Consider the following 22,830-nt stretch of genomic DNA (forward strand, 5'->3'; position numbering starts at 1 on the left):
CTGTTAACCTGAGGATAGCTAGGAGAGAATGGAAAACAGATCCTTTGGCATGGCTGAGAAGATCCACTTCCTACAGTAGGATACTGAATCTCCCCTCACTAAGTGTCAGGAGGACAGAGATCCAGTGTTGCCGCGGCCAGATGGGGGCCCACAAAGATCATGCTGGGTCTCCCTGACTTATGTTAGTACACTAGGGATCAGGGGCAAGGGTGGGAATGCATACAAGAACCAGTTTGTCCCTGTGAAAGAGAGAGTATCCATTTTCCAAGTCCCTATTTGTTGAGTTCTGGAGTAGAACTTCTGTAGTTGTTTGTTCTGGAGAGAGAGGTGAACAGGTCTATTGAGGTACCACTCACTATAAAGTTAGATCCAGGAAGACCTCTTTCTTCAATATCCATTCATTGGGATCTAGAAAATACCTGCTTAGAGGACTTACCAGTGTATTGTTCTGACCCGGAATATAAGAAGCTATGAAGTTTAGTCCTATTACTTGAGCCAGTATCCAAATCTTCCTTGAAAGTCTGCACAGATGGTAGAAAAGAGTCCCCACATTGCATGTTTATGTACCATATCACTGTGGTGTTGTTTGTCAAGATCTGCAGGGTCCCTGGGCATAAGTTCTGCTGAAAAGCCTTTATAGCCAGGTAGATTGCTAATAGCTCCTTCTGATTTATATGAGATTTTCTCTGCAGAAGAGTCCACACATGCACTTTCAGGGGCCTAACAGCCCCCCCCCCCCCCCCACAAAGCTATGTCTGAACTGTCTGTAATGATAATCTTGTTTGCTTCTAGTAAAGAGAAATTTGCTCCTGGTTTCTGCTGTACTTTATTCCTCTACCACAGGAGCTTGTTTTCCAGTATGGAAGGATAGGCAGTAGGGTTTCCAGAGGTTGAGATTACTGTTCCCTAGCATTTTTCAGGAATCACTGAATTTTTCTCATGTGCAACTTTGCAAATGGGATCATAAGAGTGCAAGCTGCCATGTACCCCACAATCCTCAGGCATTCCCTTGCTGGTATTTGTTGCTTTGGAAGCAGACTGGTCAGCCTATCAAAAAGCAAACTTGTACTGAGGAAGGAAGAAAAAAAGGCTTTCTGCTGCACTGACTCTACAATATCTCTAAGAATGAGAATCCTTGTTTGAGAAAGAGTTTGTGATCTTTAAAGATTTAAAGAGAAGTCTATCTTCCGAAAGCAGTCTATAGTGATCTGCAAGCTGTCTACGGTCTCTGATGTGGATTTTCCCTGAATGAAACAGTCATCTAAGTACAGGGTAAATACGAATTCCCAGAGTTCTACAATGTGCTACCAGAAGAGCCAAACATTTTGTGAAAATTCTGTGAGCACTGGATAGTCCAAATGGTAAAGCACAGACCTGGAAGCAAGAGCCTGATATTATAAATTGTAGGTACATTCTGTGACTGTCTGCTACAGGGGACATGGAGGTAAGCATCTTTTAAGATTAGGGTGAACATGAGGGCATCTTGGAAGATCATATAAGCATTTTGAACTTTGGGATGTTGAGAAACCTGTTTAGCTTTGCAAGGTTCAAGATGGGCCACAAGGTACCCTTCTTTCTTGGGACATGAAAGATCCTTGAGTAGAAGCCTTTTCCCTCTTAACAGAAGAAAAGGATGAATGGATTCTTGGTTAAGAAGTTCCCTCAAGACAAATGGTAAGAGGCTTTCCTGCTCTTTTGGTGGTTTTAGAATGACCAGGAAGAGTGAGATTTCTCTGAACTGGAAGTAATATCCATTTTCTATGATGCTGAGGACCCAATGGTCCCTTGTGATGGTTTTCCATTGGGTTAGAAAGGAGGAGAGTTTTCAAGCCAGAGGTATGGGAGGCTGGAGATGTTCTCTGTGTTGGATATGCACTTTGTAGCTCCCTGTTGTGTGTGACTGTTCTGGTTACCATCTCCTGGACTGTCTGGCTCTCTTGCCATGGGGAGGTCTCCCCTTGTACTGGCTGGGGGGGCAAGGGCTAAGGCTTTGAAAGGTAACTCCTACATTACCTTGGTGTCAGAAACAGATAAAATTCCTCCACAGTTTCTATTTGGTTTCCCTTTTCATCCAGCTTCTAGAAAATATGTTCAACTGGGGGACCGAAAAGGAATGAATTGTCTAGTGGAGCATTCAGTAGTTCAGCCTTACCCTTACTTGAAAGGGGCTGGATCCTGCACCATGCATACTGGTGGATAACAGAACCTGTGTCAGTTGTTGTGCAAGATGAATCTGAAAACATGTAATGCTTCCCTGGCTGTATTCTCAATTTGCTTTGATAAGGATCCATCCACAGTAGATTCTATCTTAGCCAAATTATCTCATTCACTCCAATGGAGCTCAGGAAGTTTGCACTGTAACTTCCAATGGGAAGAGCCTAAGAATTTTGACAGAATCAAATTATGTCCTCATATTTCAAACAAATGTTCACATATCAGGAACTGTATGGGTTATGAAAGAAATAAAAATGGCAAACCCTTCAGTGCAAACTATTTTTATAGTGGTAGCATTCTTTAGGTTCTAGGTCTTAAACTGAATTTTATAAATCACAGTAAACACAGTAACTGCATTTGTAATACTTTGTAAACAACTTAGAATATCTCAGCAACCACTCAAGTTACACACATACTGCCAGCAGCATTTTATTCATCTAGCTGAGCGCTTTCATACAAGGCTAAGGAGTTCTGTCTGTGTTACTTGGTTGTTGAGATATTCCTAGGCTCTCTCTTACTGATGTAGATTCTAGGGGAGTACCTCCATGACCTGAAAATACTCCAACCCCAACAATGCACTGGCCAAACACGCTAAGGAGAGCCCGAACCACAATAAGTTTAAATTCCATATTGTTGACATTGGACAAAGGGTTTCTTCAAGGACCTACAAACTTTATCCTGGAGAAAAGAGGATGAGTGGCAAATTCGGTTAAACGCCAACAGAGGACTGGGACTTAATACTCACATCTCAATTAAATGTATCCTGAACCTCAGGAAGCTCAACCACCACTATTACTACTAATCTGGGAACTTACCTGATTTTCTGTTTTTTTTAATACTTGTAATAAAGCATGTCTTCTGAATCACTAATGCTAACCATTTTTTCTCTCCCCACAGGTGGTTTTATAGACCGAATTTGCTGCAAAAGACTAATTTACTGTGCACCTGAAGTATTACTTGTCCATTTAATTTTTATCCTAATGCCTCCTCATTTTTTACTGCTTATATGTTAACTGAATGTTTTAATTTCTAATTTTTTAAATTTAAGAGCATCTGTACAAGTAGAATGCATTTAGTGGTAGATCTGATGAAGCCACGTAGGTGAAAACGCTCTTAGAAGTAATAGATTGTTTTTTTTCTATTTTTATTCAATTTATTATTTGATCTTGGCTGTAACTGTATCATCAGGGTCACCAGAGATGCATATCGACACATTCGAACAGCAAGGGACACGGGGTAACTTTTACTTGCTAGGAACACACTAATGGTCTCCCATTCATGGAGACTCTTAAGGCCATGTTTATTACAGAGCTATCAACACATTATGTTTTGCAGCTCCCTAATTTCGAACTTATCTGATATTCTTTGGTGTTCTATAGTCTGACAACACCCAAGACCCAGCAACCAACACCCTCTAGAATAGAGCTGCACTTCCAAGACAATGCAAGGACAAAACCGGGGTTTCTAAAGCAAAAGAAGCTGGCAGCAAAAATTATGGCTTATGAGTCATTAAGGTCAAAGACTGAACTAGTTTTATAGTTTTATTCATTAACTGTATCAAGAGGAATATAGGTGTTTTAGGTTGCTTTAAGAAATGAACTCGGATTAGCCCTGGATATAGCAAACGAGAGGAGTATATTAAAAAGGTTTTTTCATATTCACCCCAAACCTCTTGTCAGTGTACGAAAACTCTCATTTTTCCCTTCACTGGACTACTAATTAATTCACCATAGCTTGTTCAGCTCCCTCAAAGAGCACTGACCTACCTGCCCACCACACACAGGATAGGTTTTCCACTCATTTTTCCACCTAACCAGCCATTCTCATGCTCCCTTGGCTTCTCCCGGCTTATCCTCGCCACTTCTTCCCCTAGCCTTTCATGCTCACATTCCCCGCCCCTGCTTAGCCAACCCCTCCCAATCAGGACCAGTCCTTGCTGGACAAGTCTCTCTCCTTCCCGCCTCTCTTACTCCACCCCCCTTTTCTCAGTCCTAGGCCCATCCCCCCCACACACCAATCTGTCTTTCGTCACTTCACTGTTACATACACACTCCCCTATCACATCCACTCCCACGCAATTGGCACCTCCCACTCTTATAAAACCCTCCTCACTCCCACCTTCAGTTACACTCCCACCCACTGTTTGCCATTCTACCAATCAAACAATAATTCCCACGGTTATTGATTGGCAATGCCCCTTGCGGTCGTCAAATCCCTTCCCCTCCTGCCGTTCTGTCACCGCCCTTTATTACACACAACTTGTGTCACTCACATCCACAGTACTCCAGCAATTATGTTAAAACACACCGGATCCCACTCATTCCCTCTTGCTCCTTATTGGTCCACCTAATACAAGTTTATTTCAACATACCTTCCCAGCCTGACTGCCCTCCCATCCTGGGCTCACTAGTTAGTCACACACTCCATTTTCAACTAAAAGCAGGTCTCGTTTTCCCCCGTGATTTCAGGCTCCCTTTCCCGGTTACTAAGGTGACAAGCCAGCATGTAGGTTGATCAATGTTGCAAAAGCATTTAGATGGTGTTTTGTTACGAACAGTTGCATACACAATATGATTAATTCAAGTGTAGTAAATAAATGCTTAAATACTTGAATTTGCATGACCGCACAACTTCATTTACTGTAAACAATTTATAAAGTCTGGATTGCTTGAATTAAAAAATGTATTTCGTACTGCGCTTATCTACGATGGACAATAAAAGAGAGTATTTGACCCACATGGTTTTGTTTGACTTTTTTAGCATTTTTCATAAAGTAGATTAATTAAAAAACTTTCAAAAGATCATTATTAACTAATTAAGGATGGAGTACCATAAGGGATCTAGCTCTGTCCTGCCTCAGCCCACTCAGTTAACGTTTGTTTGCATTACTGGCAGTTTTGTAGAAACCCCAGTAATTTTCTCCTCGACTAAGTCTGGATCCTGCAACCGAGAAAAATATGATCCTAAGAAGGAGTCAAAAATGACTTCTGGAAATTTACAATAAACCCCAGGCTTTGCAAAAAAGAAATTGCGAAGTATAGATATTGAAGCAGGTCCACTTGAGAGGAGGCCTGAAGAAGCAGGTCATCCAAGTAAGGAAAAACCTGTATCTCCCTTAGCCTGCAGAAAGCAATCACAGGAGCGATACATTTGGTGAAGACCCTTGGGGCAGTACAGAGGCAAAAGAGCAAAACAAAGAACTGAAAATACCAGGAAGCAATAGAGAAATGCAAAAACTTCCTGAAAAGGGGATGAATAAGAATATGTAGATTAGCATCCTAGAGATTCAGGGAAACTAGAAAAGCTTGAGGAATTAGCAGAGGAAACAGGGTTTGAAGGGAAAGCATCTGAAAGAAAATGACCTTCAAAAAGGTATTTAGCTGGGAAAGGTCCAGAATGGGTTTTCAGGTGCCTTCTTTACTGGGGATAAAGAACATTCTGGAGTAAACCCCTTCCCCCTCTGAGAAATTGGAACTTCTTGAACTTGAATTGTCCCTTGAGCCAGCAGGCCCTGAAGTACCCCTGGAAAAAAAGGGAATTTGTTCCGGAGGTGGCTGAGGAATGCCCAAAGGGGGGGGGGGTTCCAAACCATGTAATAACCCTGACAAATTATGGAAAGAACCCAAGAGTCCTGGGTGAACTTTACCCAAAAAAGAAGGGACAGACACAGAGAAAGAGGAATGTGATCGGAAAGAACAGGACAGTCAGACAGCACCTGGTTTGTCAAGAAAAGGAGGCTTCTGAGTCGGAGGGGTTTGGGTAGTCTTAGGAGGAAGAGCCCTTCTAACACATTTCTTTACCTTTGGGGGAGGGCAAAACGGTCTACGAACAAAGGCCGGTTTATTAGGTTAATTCTTTTGAAACTTGGTCAAAGGGGAAACGAAAATGTTTCAATTCCTGTAAGGCCTTGCCTTCTTGCAGGGACTTAAATTCTGCAGCAGCAGCACCAAACAAATGCTTATTGCCCAGAGAAGCATCCATCAGTTTAGCCTCAATATCATCAGGTAATGGCTGAAGTCTGAGTCAGGAATACCTCCTCAAAACAGACCCAAAAGCAGCAGCCCTAGATGAAGCATCAGCTGAATCATGGCTGCATGTAATGGAATGGCGAGCCACTTGGGAGGACAGCCCAAGCAAGGCAAGGGCAGAGGCTTACCCCTCAAAATCAGGAAGATAAGAAATAGCCAAATAGGCCTGAGAGAGAAAGCAAAAAAACACCTAGTCATTTATGTCTGATAGTTAACAGCTTTAAAAGCTAGGGTAGCAGAAGTATACATCATCTTACCCAGTCTCTCTATGGTTCTGCTATCCTAATCAGATGGCAGTAATTTAGTAGAAGGCAACAATCTGGAAGGCTTATCTGAAGCCAGATACACCACTTGTATAGAAACTTACAGTCCCCTCTGGCACTTTATAAAACCTATCAGGTTTTTGGGAGCAGGGGTTGAGAGTCATGAGCCTGAGAAGCAGTAGAAAAAGCATCTAGCAAGGCAGCAAGAACTCGAGGAACAGCAGAGGGTCTAGGAAACTCCATTTGCAAAAGCTCATAGTACCTCTTTTGAACATCAGACACTTGAGGACAGTCCCGCTTGAAAAAAGTACACCACTTTGGAAATAGTATCATCAAATGTAACCTCCTCAAAAGGAGAGTCAGGACTGATGGACACTTCTTACATAGAACCATAGTCAAGTGGTGAAGAGATCTAGGAGGAAAAAGTCATATTCTTCATCAGAATCAGCATCCACCTCCTAAGAGGAATCCCGCTCCCTAGGCCTCTTAAGAGGCGCAGAAGACCAGGGGAGGAGCAGTACCCTGTGGTGGCTTGAGAGCCATAAGGAATTTAAACAAGCCTTCATTAAAGTTTTGCTATTCACTCTGAGGAACTCTGGAAGCAGATGAAATATGTTTAACCTTCTACTTCTTTTTGACTGGGACATCAGACTTAAAAAAATGTTTAAGGTTCTGACCCCTGACAACACTCAATGATGGTAGTCGGGACCTCTTCCCTAACTAAAGTTTGAAGAACCCCCAAGGCCCTTCAGTAATAACCAGGCATGGCTCCTCCTGTACATCCGAGGCAGACGTCTGTAAACTCTCCATGGACATGCTTGGCACAGGGTCCATGCCGGCCTCCAAAGTGGTCATGGTAGAGGAATCAGAGAGACCGGACGTTCCTCTGGGCTTTCACCAGCCTCAAGAGAGACATCCGGTGAAAGCGGTACAGCAGAAGAATCAGGCTTAACCTTTTTGGTCTTTTTCTTCGCAGATGGCTGGTCCTCGGGCTAGGAAGACCCTTCCATTGTATCCTTAGCCAATGGTTTAAGTCATTGGTTTTCAAGATAAATCACTAGGGAAAAAAGCAGAATCCTTAACATCTTAGGGACAAAAGACTGACAAATCTTATGAGACGTATGGTAGTGAAAAGCACCTAAACAAAACAAATACAGACTGTGATGGTTTTTATGGGGAATCTATCTCCCACACTGGCACGTCTCTTTTCTGGATGACAAGAAACCCCACAACCAGATTACAAGGCAATGGTAAGATAAAATCAAAAACCCCAACAGGGCACTTATCTGAAAGCAGTAAGACTAGCAGATGACCGGACATTCAGACCAACAATCAAAGATAGTGTGACTGGTGGCAAAGTTCTGAGGACTGGACATCTGGACATCACCTTTAAGGCTTACACAATGCGCGGGGAGCATGTGTGTGACGTATAGTGTACCCTTTACAACCAAAAGGCTTTGGTGTACTGTGGTATACTGGATGGACATCTGGCTGCCCTTGACAGGGGATTCCTATTGTAAAGAATATTGCAACAGTGATACCAAAGGACATTAGTAATTTCAGAAGCGACTGAATTAGATAAAACGACACTTAGCGACTGAATTAGATAACAAAACGACACTTGTAGTTCAATATAAAGAACTGCATGATAATGCATTACAGCAGAATAACCCAAGAATTATACACATTAGGGAAAACAACTTTGGGGGTTACCACCTAGATGACTTATCCAAAACCTTTCAGCAAAAAGGCATAGTGGTGCGGCTTCACAGCACTTGGTTCTCCAGTCAGATTCTCAGCTAGAGTACTTTCTGTACAATGTGTTCGTGCCCTCTCTGTATTTGCATATATTTTTGTGGGGTGCTCTGGTATATGCCAACATCCCAAAGATATTCCTTAGGTGAACTGGTGATCCTTCAAAACTGACCCAGTATACAAATGTGGGTTTATGTCTTAAAACAGTCTGGCAATCTATCCAGATTAGGTTTTTCTGCCTTGCACCCACCTCAAAGTGCTGGGAGAGTTTCTGACTTCCCTACAGCACTGATGTAGATAGAGGTTTACCTTTAAAACGTCGAGGTGCACATCTGTGACAGTCAGATGTGCGAAAGGCCATTTTCAAAAGTTCGTATGAGTAAACTAAAATTTACCAAACTCACAAAAGAGCAAATGCCAGTGTGCATTCGCTCCTGTGAATTCGGCATTCTGAGTGAAGATCACATTACAGTGGAGATTAGTACATGTACCCCTTCCCTCACTGTAGTGTATATAATTAGCAGGGGGTGTAGGGGGGCAGAGCCCCCCCCCCCACATGGGGGGTGCAAGGGGGTTTACCCCCCCTGCATAATGGTCATAGGAGACATAGTGACGGGTATTTTGAACAAAGTTGACTTTCCTGGACTGCCGACATTCTTTGGGTAGTAGATTCGCTCTTCTGAGGATTTGATGGTGCAGTTTCCGACATTTCGAGTCGGGTGCGTGAACAGCTGCACACGTGTGTTGTGACACACTAAAGGTAAACCAGATAAATCATGTAGCAAATAATGAATGAACAACATGGAGGTTAACATCATCATCCATAAATCACAAACTAACATGGAAAATTGTAGTGGTAACTGTCTATGTTATAGTGTGAGTCTACCCCCCCCCCCAAAAAAAAAAAAAAAAAAACAAACCCTCAGCTATTGGCTCCATACAGGCTAATCAGCCAATTTGTTCCCTGGAGGGAATGGGACCCAGGCATTCCTGGCCTAGATGAAAGACTTATGGCTCATTTATTCCTGTCTGAGAATTGATGGACTGGGGGGGGGACCTACCTACCCTCTCCTCTTGCGAGAGCCCTTCCTGTCAGCTCCTCTGACATCTACCATTGATGTCTTCCAAAGGGAAGTGAGATTCTGCAGACTGAGCTTCTACCATCTGTGTAATGTTCTAGAGACCATAGTAGAACAGGAATATGGTAGATACAGAAGACTGTAAAGATAGCAAAAATGATATGAGAACATATTGCCACCTCTGAATATATACTTACAGAAAGAGAAAACCCACACAAATTTCAGCCTCCAAAATTAGAATGGACATACAAAAGCAACCATCTTAATGCGAGCAACATGCAGAACAGAAGAAATTATTCACTGGAACTTAAAGGTGACAAACTCGGTAAAGCTGAAGAAGGAGGAGGTTACCACATTATTAAGAAGATGGTGGATTAATGGAATACAGTGCCAGGCAGACACCAGTGTACATTGAGCTACAGCTTGTCTGCGAAGGACATATACATGAGGTAAACATAGAAGGAAAGGCTGGGGCATAATTCAACAAGGCAGATGACTAACGTGATAATTCCAGAAAGTTATCTGGAATGACTTGATCCACTTTGTTCTTCTCATGAAAACATAGTACTGTTTATCTGTAAATGTACCCTCTAAGGAGTTGATGAACACTGTGCAGCCAGAACAGCGATCCTCAAGGAAGACTATTGAACCAGTATTTCAATAAGTGGTGGTCTATTCACAACTTTAATACCCATCCAGTACAAAAACGCAAATGTTATAACATTTCTGAAAGAATCCTTGAAGAAAGACAAGTGCTAGTTACTTCATTATTTAAATTATTAAAAGGTCCTAAGTGGTAATGATAACACAGCAAGTATTTTATATTCCCACATCTATGACAGACCAACATGCCATCTTTTAAATTCAGAGCAATAACACAAAGAATTAATTCTCACCTCTAAGGTCATTGGCACATTCTGCTTGCGGACATTGTAGTTGTGCTGATCCGTATTAAGCATAATAATAGCATATGCCAAGGCAAAACAAGCATCATTACTGGCAAATGGGAAACCATGTACTTTCTGCAAAATATAAACGATTATTTTTCATTAATTTATTCAGATTTGTCAAATATATAGTCCTCCATACATACATCCTACCTCATGGGCAATCTATGCAAATAAACCTGAACTTCAAAACATTTACAAAGAACTGCAAACAAATATCAACATAGCAGTACGGTTAAAGATAACTTGCAGCTAAATTATAGCAAATCACACAATAACCAAATGTAATAAAGTCTCACATAAAAGGCAGTCAATGTCAGCTTTTTTGTATTTTTTTAAATTCTGGAAGCAGCGTGTTCTTCAATAAAACAAAGGCTAATTTATTTAACAGAGTTTTACATGGTTACATTTTCTGATTTACTTCTTGGGATTTGATGAAGTCATCACAATGTTCAGTTCTGTGAGACACTCAAAGTAGCAGATTATAATGTATGAGTAACAAATATAACAAAAGGGTTTCTACTTAAAAACATATCCAGCCGTCATCTGGCCTGATTTTTCAGGCAAAACACATCACTCTGCTAACAGGTTAATGTCACAAGGAATACTTAACTTACATCTACTATAAATGCAGATTTCTGAGGGTTTCACATTCAGAAAAACATTCATCCTGTAAATTAATCAAGCCTGTGCAGGAAACCCTTAACTAAATCTTCTCAGCAATCTCCCATGGGTCTGTTCCCTTTTCTTCAAAGAATGCTACTTTCTCAAGGTCCTCAACAGAATGTCTATAAAACAACGGCAAACCTTCAACCCTTCAGTTCCCTTCCACCCTTGACAGAAGAAAAAAGATGCACAGCAAACTGCTGAAAGGAAGAGAACTCTGCAGATGCCTCGGAAAAGGCAGACTACCCTTCAACATGAGGACATATGCCTGCATCCCAGATAAGATATGCAGTGATCTGTGACATCTTTTGATGCTTTTTTTTTGTCGGTAAAAGGAGAACGTACCATATGAAGGGAAAAGCCCCTAGCATTTAGTGTTTCCCTGAAAGTCTAGATCAATGTGTTGAATAACCCCCCCCCCCCCCCCAACCAGGGGAGTCCCAGTTGCAGTCCTAGCCCTTTTCAGTAGCAAGGCATACAAACGTAATGCAGTGAGGGAAGAAATCCCTTAGAGAGCCTCTATCTGTTTCCTCTCTTTCTCATTCCATTAAAGAACTGACCTATGTAAGCTGCGTGTTACGCATGATAGCAGCCTACGCCTCCTGTGGGGAAAAGTGGGTGACTGCTGGTACTGAAAAATGATTCTACACAAATATTTAGCATTATGGGGAGTTGTTCACACAACTGTACCATACTCTTCATACTGAAATGACTGCTGCAGCACATTCCTTGACAAGTAAGAAGCTTCATAAAACAATACCAATTCTAGTTGGAGTAGCAAGTGCAGAGGCAGTTCCAGCAGTTTGAAGTCTTAAGTCTCAAATCTTGCTCTGCTTCTTGACTGGATATCTGATCTACAGAGTTTGGAAAAGGAGTGGATGCTTCAGAAATGCTAGGCATACATAGGATCATAGGAAGTTAACAGGCTGATGGCCCTGGGGGCCCTACAAGCCTAGCCAAGAGTTTATCCACAAAAAAAACCTCAGTCAGCACATGCTACCCCTGTCAATGAGGGACACAGTTGGAACCTCTGGGACAAATTTGTGGTTTCCCATCCACTCATAAAGGATGTGCTTGAAGAGGGTCAGCGAAGTGCTCCATGTATGGGAAGTCTATTCCAGAGATGGGGCAGCCTCTGGGAGACAAACATGTCTCTCCAGCAAGTTTTGTTGATGTCTCATATTAAATTCAGGCCTTTTGAGTGGGTAGTTTGTGAGGAGTTAGACTTATGGATATGGAGCATCTCTAGTAGGGCACGGTCCGAGATCACCTTGCAGGCGAGACACAGATCATCCCTGAGCAATCTGTACGTTACAGAGTAGAGTGATAGTGATATAAGCCTGTCTGCATAGGACAGGTGTTGGAGGCCACGGCTTCTCTTTGTGAGGTATTTCAGTGGCCTTTCCAGTTGGTGCAGATGTTATGAGGCATTATACTCAATTACTGGTCTAATGAGGGAGGAATACAGAGAGATAAATAACCTCCTTTTTTCTGGATGTAATCCCTTTACTTATGAGATGAACCAAGTAAAAGGCTTTTCTGTCCACGACTGCTACATGACGGTCAAATGTGAGGTTATCAACCTGAGTGCTCCGGTCTCTCAACATAGGTTGTGTGCTTAGAGAGTTGCCACTGATGTGGTAATCAGTAGGGGTCATGTTTTGGCCAAATGGTATGATGATACTTTTTTTTTGCATTTAGCTTGGGGCCATGACTTTGGCACCAGTCATTAGTTGCTGTGAGACCCTCTTGCAGTATGTTAACATCATTTGGGAGTCAATGACAGCACCCAATGCACAGTCGCCCACAAACATGGCCAGCCACAGGCCTTTTGCCTTTGCCTGGACCTCTGAGAAATAGATGCCAAACAGTAGGGGTCCCAGGACTGATCTCTGGGGAACTCCACTAGTGACAGGTCTGCTACTGGAGGTGAAGGTGCCTATTTTGACTTTAAGGGTCCTGTCAGTAAACCAGTTGGCCAGTGACCTGATGAGACAGGGATTTATGCCAAGTTGTGTTAGCTTTTCGATGAGTGGGGGACTGTGTCAAAGGCCTTGACCAAGTCAAGGTAAGCTGGTGTGTACTGACTTTCCATCATTCAGGGTCTTGGTGACAGTCTCAAAGAAGTCAACAAGGTTCAACAGGCAAGATCTGCCCCTGACGAATCCGAACTGGGTGGGGTCAAGTGCTTGGAGATTGTCTATGTCCGTGTTTATGAGATCCATAATAATATGCTCCATGGCTTTACAGATCAGACTTCTCAAGGTAATGGGGCGATAGTTTCCAGGTTCAGTAGTGGCACCACCTTTGTCCAAGGGGATGACAATGGCAGTTGTCCACTTTGCTGGAATTAAGCCTGTACTTAGGCTGTGGTTGAACAGGGTCCTCAATGGTGAAGCCAGTTCTTGCTGAAGGTGGTGCAGAATGCATCCTGGGATACTATCAGGTCCCATGAAAGCTGTGTTCTTCGCCTTGGATAGGGCCTGTTAACACTTGATCTACGGAGATGTGAGGTGCGAGACATGTATTGGGGATGTCGAAAGGGCCTTTGAGGGGGACAGGTGGATGAAGTTTGCACTGAATGTATCTGCTAGCAGGTTGGCTAAGTCAACAGGATCAGTGTAAGTGATACTGTTAAGTACTTTTTCGGAACACACCTGGGCTTTGCCACGGACGTTCCTGATGTAACTAAAGACGACTATGGTTTCCCTTTGTTATGGGGACTAGTTTCAATTCATAATTGGCCTTGGAGGTTTTCACTGGTGATCTAATTTGTTTGTTGAGCTAAGAAGGGAGTTTTTCCAATTTGGAATTTGTTCCTTTTTATGCTTGGACAACAGTTTCTTCCTTGTAAAGCCCGTTGATAGAGGATGTCCACCAAACAGATTTGTGTTTCCTTGAGGAGCAGGTTTTAGTTCTATTGGGTATGGCTGAGTCCATGCAGCTGTACAGGTGCTTGTATACTGCATTGGCATACTGTTCAGCATAGCTGTCTGCATCCTCTGAGGGAGGCGTTGGTGTAAATCTACAGATACCCTCGCATAGGAGGTTGTAGTCAGCTTTTGAGATTTTTTTTTTTAAGCTTGATTACAGCTCGTGGGGGGGTTGAATGGGATAAAAACTTCGAATGAGACAGTCCGATGATCTGATCTCACCAGGAAAGAACATACTCTGAGAGTGGTGCAGCAGTCACCCATGTTGGTGAGAACCAAGTTCAGGATGTTATCTCCCCCTGTGGGGGACGAGACGAACTGGTCTAGTGCATTAGAGTTGATGAAGTCGAGGAATCACTGAGAGAGTGCATTAGTGCAAGAATAGTTCACCCAGTCTATGGTGGGGTAGTTGAAGTCACCAAGGATCAGGGTGTTAGGGGGTACCTTGATGGAGTCAAGTAGATCCAGGTAAGAGGAGTGGGTGTCCTGAGTCATGGAGGGGGTCTATACCTAGCTATAACTTGGATGGGTGTCTTGCCAACTGTCAGTTGTTCCTGGAGTAGTTCCAGTGTTTCATGTTGGCAAACCAGTCTGGAGGTGTGCCTGTCCTTAATGAAGAAAGAGACTCCATCACCCTTAGTCTTCCCAACCTCATTTTGGGATCGAAATGTGTGGAATGAGGTATAGCCTGGTAAGGCAGGGGTGCTCTTCATAGCCCTGACCCAAGTTTCTGTGACTGCGCAGGCATCAGCATCTTCCAGTGCAAGGTCCACGTTAAGGCTCCTAGTGTTAACAGCATGACCTTCAATTTGCTTTTTGACAGATTTTTATGTTGGAAGGTTTGTCTTTGGGACATTGCCTAAAAAGACACAATGAGGGAGCGGAGAGCCTTGGCCAGGATCTGGAAAACCCAGTGGTGACAGGTGAAGGCCATCTCTGGTAAAGCATCGAGGCCTGTTGACCATGTCATCCCAGGCAGACAGATACTGGATCCCCTTGGAATGACACCAGAAACTAAGCCAATTGGTAAAGTCAATTATTTTTTTGTTGGTACTGTGGTATCATTCTTAATGAAGGTAGGATGCTGCTTAGGGCTAGGGTCATACCTGCCTGGAACACATACTCAGAGTTCAATCATGCCTCTCCTCATATAGTCCAGGGAGGTATGTTTCAAGTCATTCATACCAACATGTACAATGACAGAGTCGTACTTGTTGTGGAGAGACTTAAGTATGTGCGTGATGTGGCAAATTCTGGCACCAGACAGACAACTGACAATTACCTTCTCCTTGTCAAGCCTGGTGAGGGAGACATCAGTGTGTCTCACAATTGAGTCACCAATGACTAGTGTGTTTGGTTTATTGTTATGCCTTACTGGTTGCGTTTGTGAGACACTGGTGTGTTGTCTGCTGTGTGTGATGCGTTTGGTGTTGTGTGTGGAATGCTTTTGAGTGCGTTTTGGAGGTTTCTGCTGTTTAGGTAAGTTTTTATTAAGGACCTTTTTCATAGGTGTGCGATTGTGCTTGGCTATGTGATGTGAGTGGTGTGGTGTGGTGTTTGTGCTGGCAATCTCCTCTTTGTCAAGAGTAAAACTTAAAGGACAACAATGGGATTCTATTATTAAATGCTCAAATTCTTTTCTCCCAGGGCCTCTGCTGAAAAAGGGCTCTTCAGCTCAGTCAGACAATCCCGGTCAACAAATGTAAAATAAATAAATAAATAAATTTACTGTCCCTGCTATGAACAAACAATATAGCACTTAAAATATTTTACACGTACTGTTTCTCTCCACTAGAACAGTACTTTACTGTACTGTGGTAGTTTCACTTTAAAAAAAACTTTTATCCCACCCTGGAAAAGATTGCTGCAGTCTTCAAATCATTGATGTCATCAAGGCCAATGAATACAGGTAGCTTTCTGGCCAATTCCCTCCCCAAATTAACATCAGCATAGTAAGGTCTTTTGGCTTTTTCCTGGTTAGGGGTCGCCACAGCGGAACTCCGGTCCACTAATGATTGGCAGTAGATTTTTACGTGCTGGCTTGCTGGGCCTAACGCACAACCTTCAACGAATGAATGCCCATTCACGCATGCCACCACACAGAAGACGCTCTGAGAATCGAACGGGCACCGTCGAACTGTGAGGCGACAAGGCTACCGCAGCACCACCACCGCAGTAAATTAACATCAGCATGACGGTCCTAAAAACCCACTCATTCTTTGATGTTACAGTTCCCTGATCCTTCCCCTACCCATACAAAAAGTAAAGGCTAGAACAAGGAAACAGTACACGGAGTCAAGTCTCCTGCTGTGGGCTGTCAATCACAGCAGGTAATAGCTCAAATTACTGTTAGCACTTTGACAGCTAGGGAAATCAGGTGTGAAGGGGGATGGGAGAAGTCAAACTAGTAAAATTCGGGCTTCACAAAAGACTGCAATTTTGCCATTTTAAAAGAAGCAGCAGTAAAAAGCACTTTGAAAGTTTGTTCTGTGGCATTTGCACTGTTTGTGTTTTAAGTAGTCAATGAATGGCATGAAATGTTAAAACTGACTGAGTGAAAGAGTAGTGTATGCATGTAAAATCAATGCAGTGACAGGAGCTTTAGGAAGAAAGAGGTAGGCCTGCATGATGTAATTTTTTACAGACAAGCACTGCATTGTGGGATACCTAGAGGCAGACTGAGCAATCAGAATTACTTCAAGATGCCAGACCCCATGTGGTCAGACGCAGAAATTATGTATAAAAATATTTAAAAACCTATAAATAGTCCCAGAGTGGTGTTAAAATGTAGGAAACACCAAACCATGATGAAACAGACATGTTTTTGAGTCTGCAAGTGTGGTTCACCTTTAAATATAGCTGCAGATGTACTGGCTTGCTTTTGTAGAGTGCAATTGAACTTGTCCCTGCAAAGTTTAGATATTTCTCATATCAGAATATTGTTACAGTTTGCTACTCAACTAGATAAATTTTGTTTCACCACTAATCTCCCATGTTTCCACAGGACAAAGACTACAAGCAACAAGGCTAGCTGTGAAAGTCCTTTGCTCTATCCAGGTAATATCTCATCTGCCTATCATCATCCAGCAAATTCAAAATAATTTTCTCCTTATTCTTAGTCTTGGGCAGGAGACTGGCAGCTGAGACTACCTTTGGCATGAAAGATGAGCTTATTCTCAGGCTGACTTTCTTCTTACAGAGCGAAACAAAATAATTCATACACATCATATCCTACTGTACAGAAATTCTTCAAGCATAAATGATAGACACATAAAGGGTTGTTTTCTATGACAAATATTTCAAAGAGAAGACAGCTGCTGGTCTGAATTGCCCAGCATCAACTTTTTTCTAAGAGAGTCAAGATGGTTCTTCAAGAGGAGCAAAAAAATAAATAACCCCTCGAAGTGTTTCACCAACAAGTGATTACTAAAGGGGTGATGAATCAACAGGCATACGAAGATGGCAACTACATTCAACTTGATAGAATAGTATAACAGCCCTGCTGTGAACAGATCTGACAAGGTTGAAAGTACAAGGTGTACTGCAACAAGAGAAGAATCTTGGCCCATCATTTTGCTCCACACAGAGAATCTCTACAAGTAGGACATCCTTATATTAGTTTTTCTAACACCTTCCTAGAAGTCATTTTGAAACTGATGTATTTAGGTGCTACTTGTAGATGACAGTCAAGGTTCAGCTTAGGTTGTCTACTGTTCAAGTGAGCTCTGCTGGTATGTATGTTGCAACACGGGTCAACTCTTATTTTCTTACAAATTCCAAAGCTTACATCACTAATCTGCTAAGGGAGTACAAATACTCTCTTCCTGCTTGCTAGTTGTCAACTGTAGCATTCCTGCCATCCACATGCCCAAAAAATGTCGAGACACATGATTACTGCTAACCCTGAGGGGTCACTTGTTTTGTGGTTGCCACAGTTGGCCCTTAGTATGAGGCGTCACTTACAAGGGACTGGTTGTGCTTGGGTTGTCAAAATAGCAAGCTACTGTTCAACCTTACCTTCCTTGTTCATCAAACTCCTTTTAGATTCAGTCGTGGACCAGAACTTATGGTCTAATTGGTGGGAATGTTGTTCTCAATGCTAGTGTGCCCCAACTTACCAGTGTACCTTCCACAAGTGTGGTCTTCCCAATGGTACAATTAGGACAGCTGAAGCCATATATCACAGTAGTCTGAGGAAGCCACTAGCCATCGTACGGTTTCTGTGGGCATGGTTGTAAAACAAGTCCTCCAAGAACTCTAGCTTTTCTAAGGGCAAGTATACCTGGCACTTCACCATGCAGATTCAATGCCTCACCCTTAAAATCCCTGGCTAAAGCCCCCACCTGTTATATGATTTTGTCCTGATATTTTGCCATGTGTGGATCTCACAAATGACTTACCTAAAGACAAGCAAGGTAGATGTGCAGATTTATGTTTACCAAACATGCCCATGTGATTCTACTTTTCCTATCATTCAAGAGGCTATCGGAGGGGGGGGGGGTTGGTTGGTATTAAATGTAATCCCTCACCCAAATCCAGACAGATAGTGACTGGGTCCTACACAGTCTAGCCATTTCTTTGGAGAGAGAGTGGGAGCAAGGAGCTGGGAATCTGGCTCAGAAAAGTTGCCAAGAAGGCATCCTGAACAAGCTCAAATACACTAGCTTGGGTTCTGCCAAACCCAAGAGGTCTAGAAACCTCTTCTTTGTATCTAATATTTCCTAGGCTTCTCATATGAAATGTTTTCTCATTAAGTGGAGAGTCTCTCCAAATGAGACGCCCACCCCAAGAAAACAAGAGATTGTTTCTTTATCATGTGAATTATAACTAAGTAGACTAGGTAAGTGAAAGTTAAGCACATACCATAAAGTACACTTGTGTTGGGAACTTAGCGTAACTATAGATGTTTTAATATAGTCATTGTTACTGCCACCATTTCTGAGATTCTTGTCTGCAAGAAGCCCAAAGTGTGGCCCAACTTCCAGAGTTCTTCCTTCTCCCTACCTGCCTCAGTCTACTCCCTCCCACTCAGATTTCAGGGCACTAAAAGTAGAAAGAAGAACATCCAGGTGATGGCATCTTCAAATCTGTATTGCCCTGGCTTGGAAAGAAGCTTCTCCTAGGCACCAGAATTCTAGAAGGCAATGACTCACTCATGGGCAATCGTCTGCCTTTACATGTTCAAGGCAGTGTCAGAAAAAGAAGGGTGTCTAGTGGTAAAAGTGATATAACCCCAGGACGCCGCACAGGGAAACAAAACTGGATGGTGGGAAGAAATAGGGACTGCAACAATGAGTGTTACAATGAAAACAGAACAGGTGTTAGGAACTTACCATAACTGTACATGTCTGAGTGCATTCGCTGTTGCAGTACATCACTTCTTGGAAGACTCACAGGGCATAAGGACCAGAAAGTGGCTATATTTGACTGTGTTAAAAAAGAGGGAGACCCTGAAGGATGGCCAAGGCGAAACATGGCCTTGGCCCTGTATGCAAAGTCTAAACTGTATTGCTTGGAAAAAGTATGGACAGAAGACCAGGTTGCTACTTCCAAAAATGGACTGGGTACTTACATCCCTGTGCAAGATTGTGTTGCCTGTAATGTTTCCACCTGAATGCAATTTGACATGATCTTGCACAAACTTCTATGGAAAAAGAAGCAAAAGCAACTAGAGTGAGCAAACAATTCTGAAAAGTTTATTAGCAGGCTTTTTGCCCACTGTTGTGTGACCTTGGAGTTGATATATGGTGTGCCCCCCCCCCACATGAGTAGTGCGGGGGGGGGGGTTGCTCCATGCAAAAGAAAATTTATTGCAATGTTTGCTCAAGGTAGTTTTGGTGAACTGTTTTTAATTTATTTCTTTCACTGAAATTACCTTCAGCAATTCAGCATGAATCCAACTTCTCACACTGCCTCTAGCAAAGGAGGCAAACGATCTGACTTGCCAATTACCTCAGTTCTCTCCACATAAAACTGCACTTATCTATGCACATCCAAGGAATGTAATATTCTTTTCTTTTTGGTTTGGGGCTTTTTCTAGAACATCTGTTATTAAAGCATCACATTTTAAGTTGCAACATGTGTTCACATACATTAAAAGAAAAAAAAACAACAGTTTCCATTATTACCATCATGCAGTGCATATTTTTTAACAACTTTCATTCACTTCATAATTATATAAATTTCTCAAATCCTGCCTTCCTTTAAACCTCACTCCTCCTAAGCATTATTCTACATTTAGATAACACTGATACCCTTAAGAAAGGCAAATGTTCTCCAGCAGGGTATCAATGAACAGATAACACCTACTAAAAAAAGTCTGCTGTTTGCTGCCATGAAGTGGGGACGGAAAAAAAAAGCAGTAAAAGGCCACCATTTTTTTCATTCATTAGATGTGTCATAGCTGTTTAATAAGCATAAAACAAAAAAGTAAAAAGAAAACAAAAATACAAGTACAAAATGTAACAGCTGCAGCAGTTACAAGGATTTACCATTTTACTTTCACCTTGGCTAAGCTTGACTTAAAAAAGAAAACGTGGTGAAAAAATAATGAAAAAAGTAATGCAATTACTTAAAAATACTTCACATTTACTTACTGATGAGCCTCTGTATGTGACAGCAAGTGAGTGAGGGGGTGGGGGGAGTGGCACTGTGTGTGCGCCTGCACATGTGTGTGTGTGTGTGACATTTTAGATGTAAAATGCTTCCTCCACAATAACTACATATACTACAGAAACTGACAAAAAATTAGATTAACTATTTTACATCAAAAAGATATATATAAAAAATTACACACAAAAAATATGACAGTCCATTATCTAAGCGCAATAATGTTCTCCAGGATAGGCACTATAGGGGAAACAGACCTGTCTGCAGACAGACGCACACACCTGAGTGGTCAGTTACTTCTCCAATAACAACCACTTTGTCAGGCATTATTGTTTGTGTATTGTTCCCAGAAATTCCATCTAATCCTATGAAATTTGCTCCTTTCTTTTTCTAAAGATCCCAACTCCAGTGCATTTCACTCCTTTACTAGATTGAAAACATCCATAATAATCACTTTAGATTTTGATTTCCATTTTCTAGTAATTTCTTTTTTTCCGGTTGGTAATAGCATTAAGCTTAGAAATTATTACTTCTAGGTGATTCAAATCCTATATTCTACCTCAAAACAATAATTTCTTTAGTTACTAACATTTGTTTCCCCAACATTTCTGTCAAAATACTCAGTGGAAATTTGGGAAATCTAACAACTCATTACATTCCCTAAAAACAATCTCAATTTCTTTTTCTCCAACATATCTCCAACATTTGCTATCTCCCGGAAGAAAAAAATCTTCTTAATATACCTGGGGTATAAAAATACTTATAAACACTTCACACAAAAATCCTAAACCTTCTGGACCTTGTTGCATGCTTGGGAGCCCTACAGATTTCTTCTCACTGTTCTTTTTTAAATTGTCTTTTTTGTTCGCTCTTCCAAATTTTCCAATTTTCTGTAATTACTTTGATAGTTAATATGCAATATTTTATACAGCCAACTAACTATTTTTAACAGTATCTTCTACTCCAGACTGAACTAAAAAGTATACTGCAGATTACCTTTAATATTAGCACTCTCATATCCATTTTCTCTTTGCCTATACTCTATTAATCCCTGTCAAAGAAGAACCTGTTGTTCTCACTTCTGCTTAGCCTCAACTTCACTGTATTATCTTTCCCTCCTGAGTTATTCCCAATACAATGATTCCTTTGCTAGTTTCTTCCAAATAAATTTAAGTGCCCCTTATACCCCTACCTGCAGGCATCCATACTGGTAATTTTTTTCTAAATTCCCGTACTGACTTAAATCTTAAAATATTTTCTGGTATAATATTCTGGTCTGGTTGTTACTACTCTCCTTGTGGACTTGTATCAATAATCCTACTTTATCTCTCAAATGGCTCCCACTATTTCATCATCATCCCTTACCGCCTTGACTTACAACATGCAAGAGTCATGCACAAGAGCTTTAACTACTTTTATTTAAAATACCCTTTAACTCAAGTAATCCTAAACCAACTTGTTCTATGGGGAGAATCAACTTATTCCACTTTTCTTTTGTCCTCTTTCCCTAACTAATAAATCCATTCAACTTTGTATTGTCATTTACAACCTCTCCATGGGTTAAGACTGCATTTAAGACTAAGGGACTAAAACACTAACTGCTTGGATCTTACTATCCATAATCAAGAGCGTCCAATTTCTTAAAGTGTCATATTATCTGCTGTTTAATCTCTTTCCGCACATCTTTAGCTACATCTTTATAGCCACAAACTACTTGAAACAGTCTCAAAATATTCCATAAGCAGCAAACATTTTTAAATATAAAGCAAATAAAAGTGGGGAAAGACGGCATTATGGCCAGGTTCCTACTGCTCAAACTCAGTTTATCAAACAGGAATCTTTCCACTTTAATGCTCTTCTATGACTTTGCCTACATCATTCTTAACCCTATTATCCTATCAAGTAAGCCAAATGCTAACAAATCCCATAGTCATAAAATCCCAGGTGACACTACTGAATATTTTCTTTGCATCAAGACTCACTAACAATGGAGGCATTTTCTTATATTATGCTTCTCTCTGGATCAGAATTCTTCTATTAATACTGTCAAATATTCCCTTTTCTTCACAAAACCACACTGATTCAAATCTATGAACTCTGGTGACACCTTTACCATTCTATTGCCTAGTTTAAACAAATACTTCAAAACCATGGTTTACAACTGAAATGGGTTTACAATATGCTGGATCCGTAAAGTCTTTACCCACTTTTAGTAACACAGCCACCACAGCTTCGTTCTAGTATGGCGGTACTCCCCATTTTAAAATATTGTTCAACAAAGATCGTTATCACTTTCTTCGCTCCTAACTTTCAAATTTCACCAGAAATACAGTCTG

At 41.6% G+C, this 22,830-nt stretch overlaps 1 protein-coding gene across 5 annotated transcripts in view; it reads right to left on the reverse strand.

The window, feature by feature from the left end:
* GBF1 (golgi brefeldin A resistant guanine nucleotide exchange factor 1) overlaps window positions 1–22,830 on the reverse strand; it is a 4,751,435-nt gene that overhangs the window by 1,794,975 nt on the left and 2,933,630 nt on the right. For all 5 annotated transcript variants that reach the window (XM_044055999.1, XM_044056000.1, XM_044055998.1 and 2 more), the window contains one exon: window positions 10,236–10,361. In XM_044055999.1, coding sequence (XP_043911934.1) covers window positions 10,236–10,361 — 126 coding nt within the window. The remainder of the gene's footprint in view (window positions 1–10,235; window positions 10,362–22,830) is intronic.

This window comes from Protopterus annectens, chromosome 14.part0 (genome assembly GCF_019279795.1).
Source record: "Protopterus annectens isolate FY-2018-M chromosome 14.part0, PAN1.0, whole genome shotgun sequence".
NCBI classification, from domain to species: Eukaryota; Metazoa; Chordata; order Ceratodontiformes; family Protopteridae; genus Protopterus; species Protopterus annectens.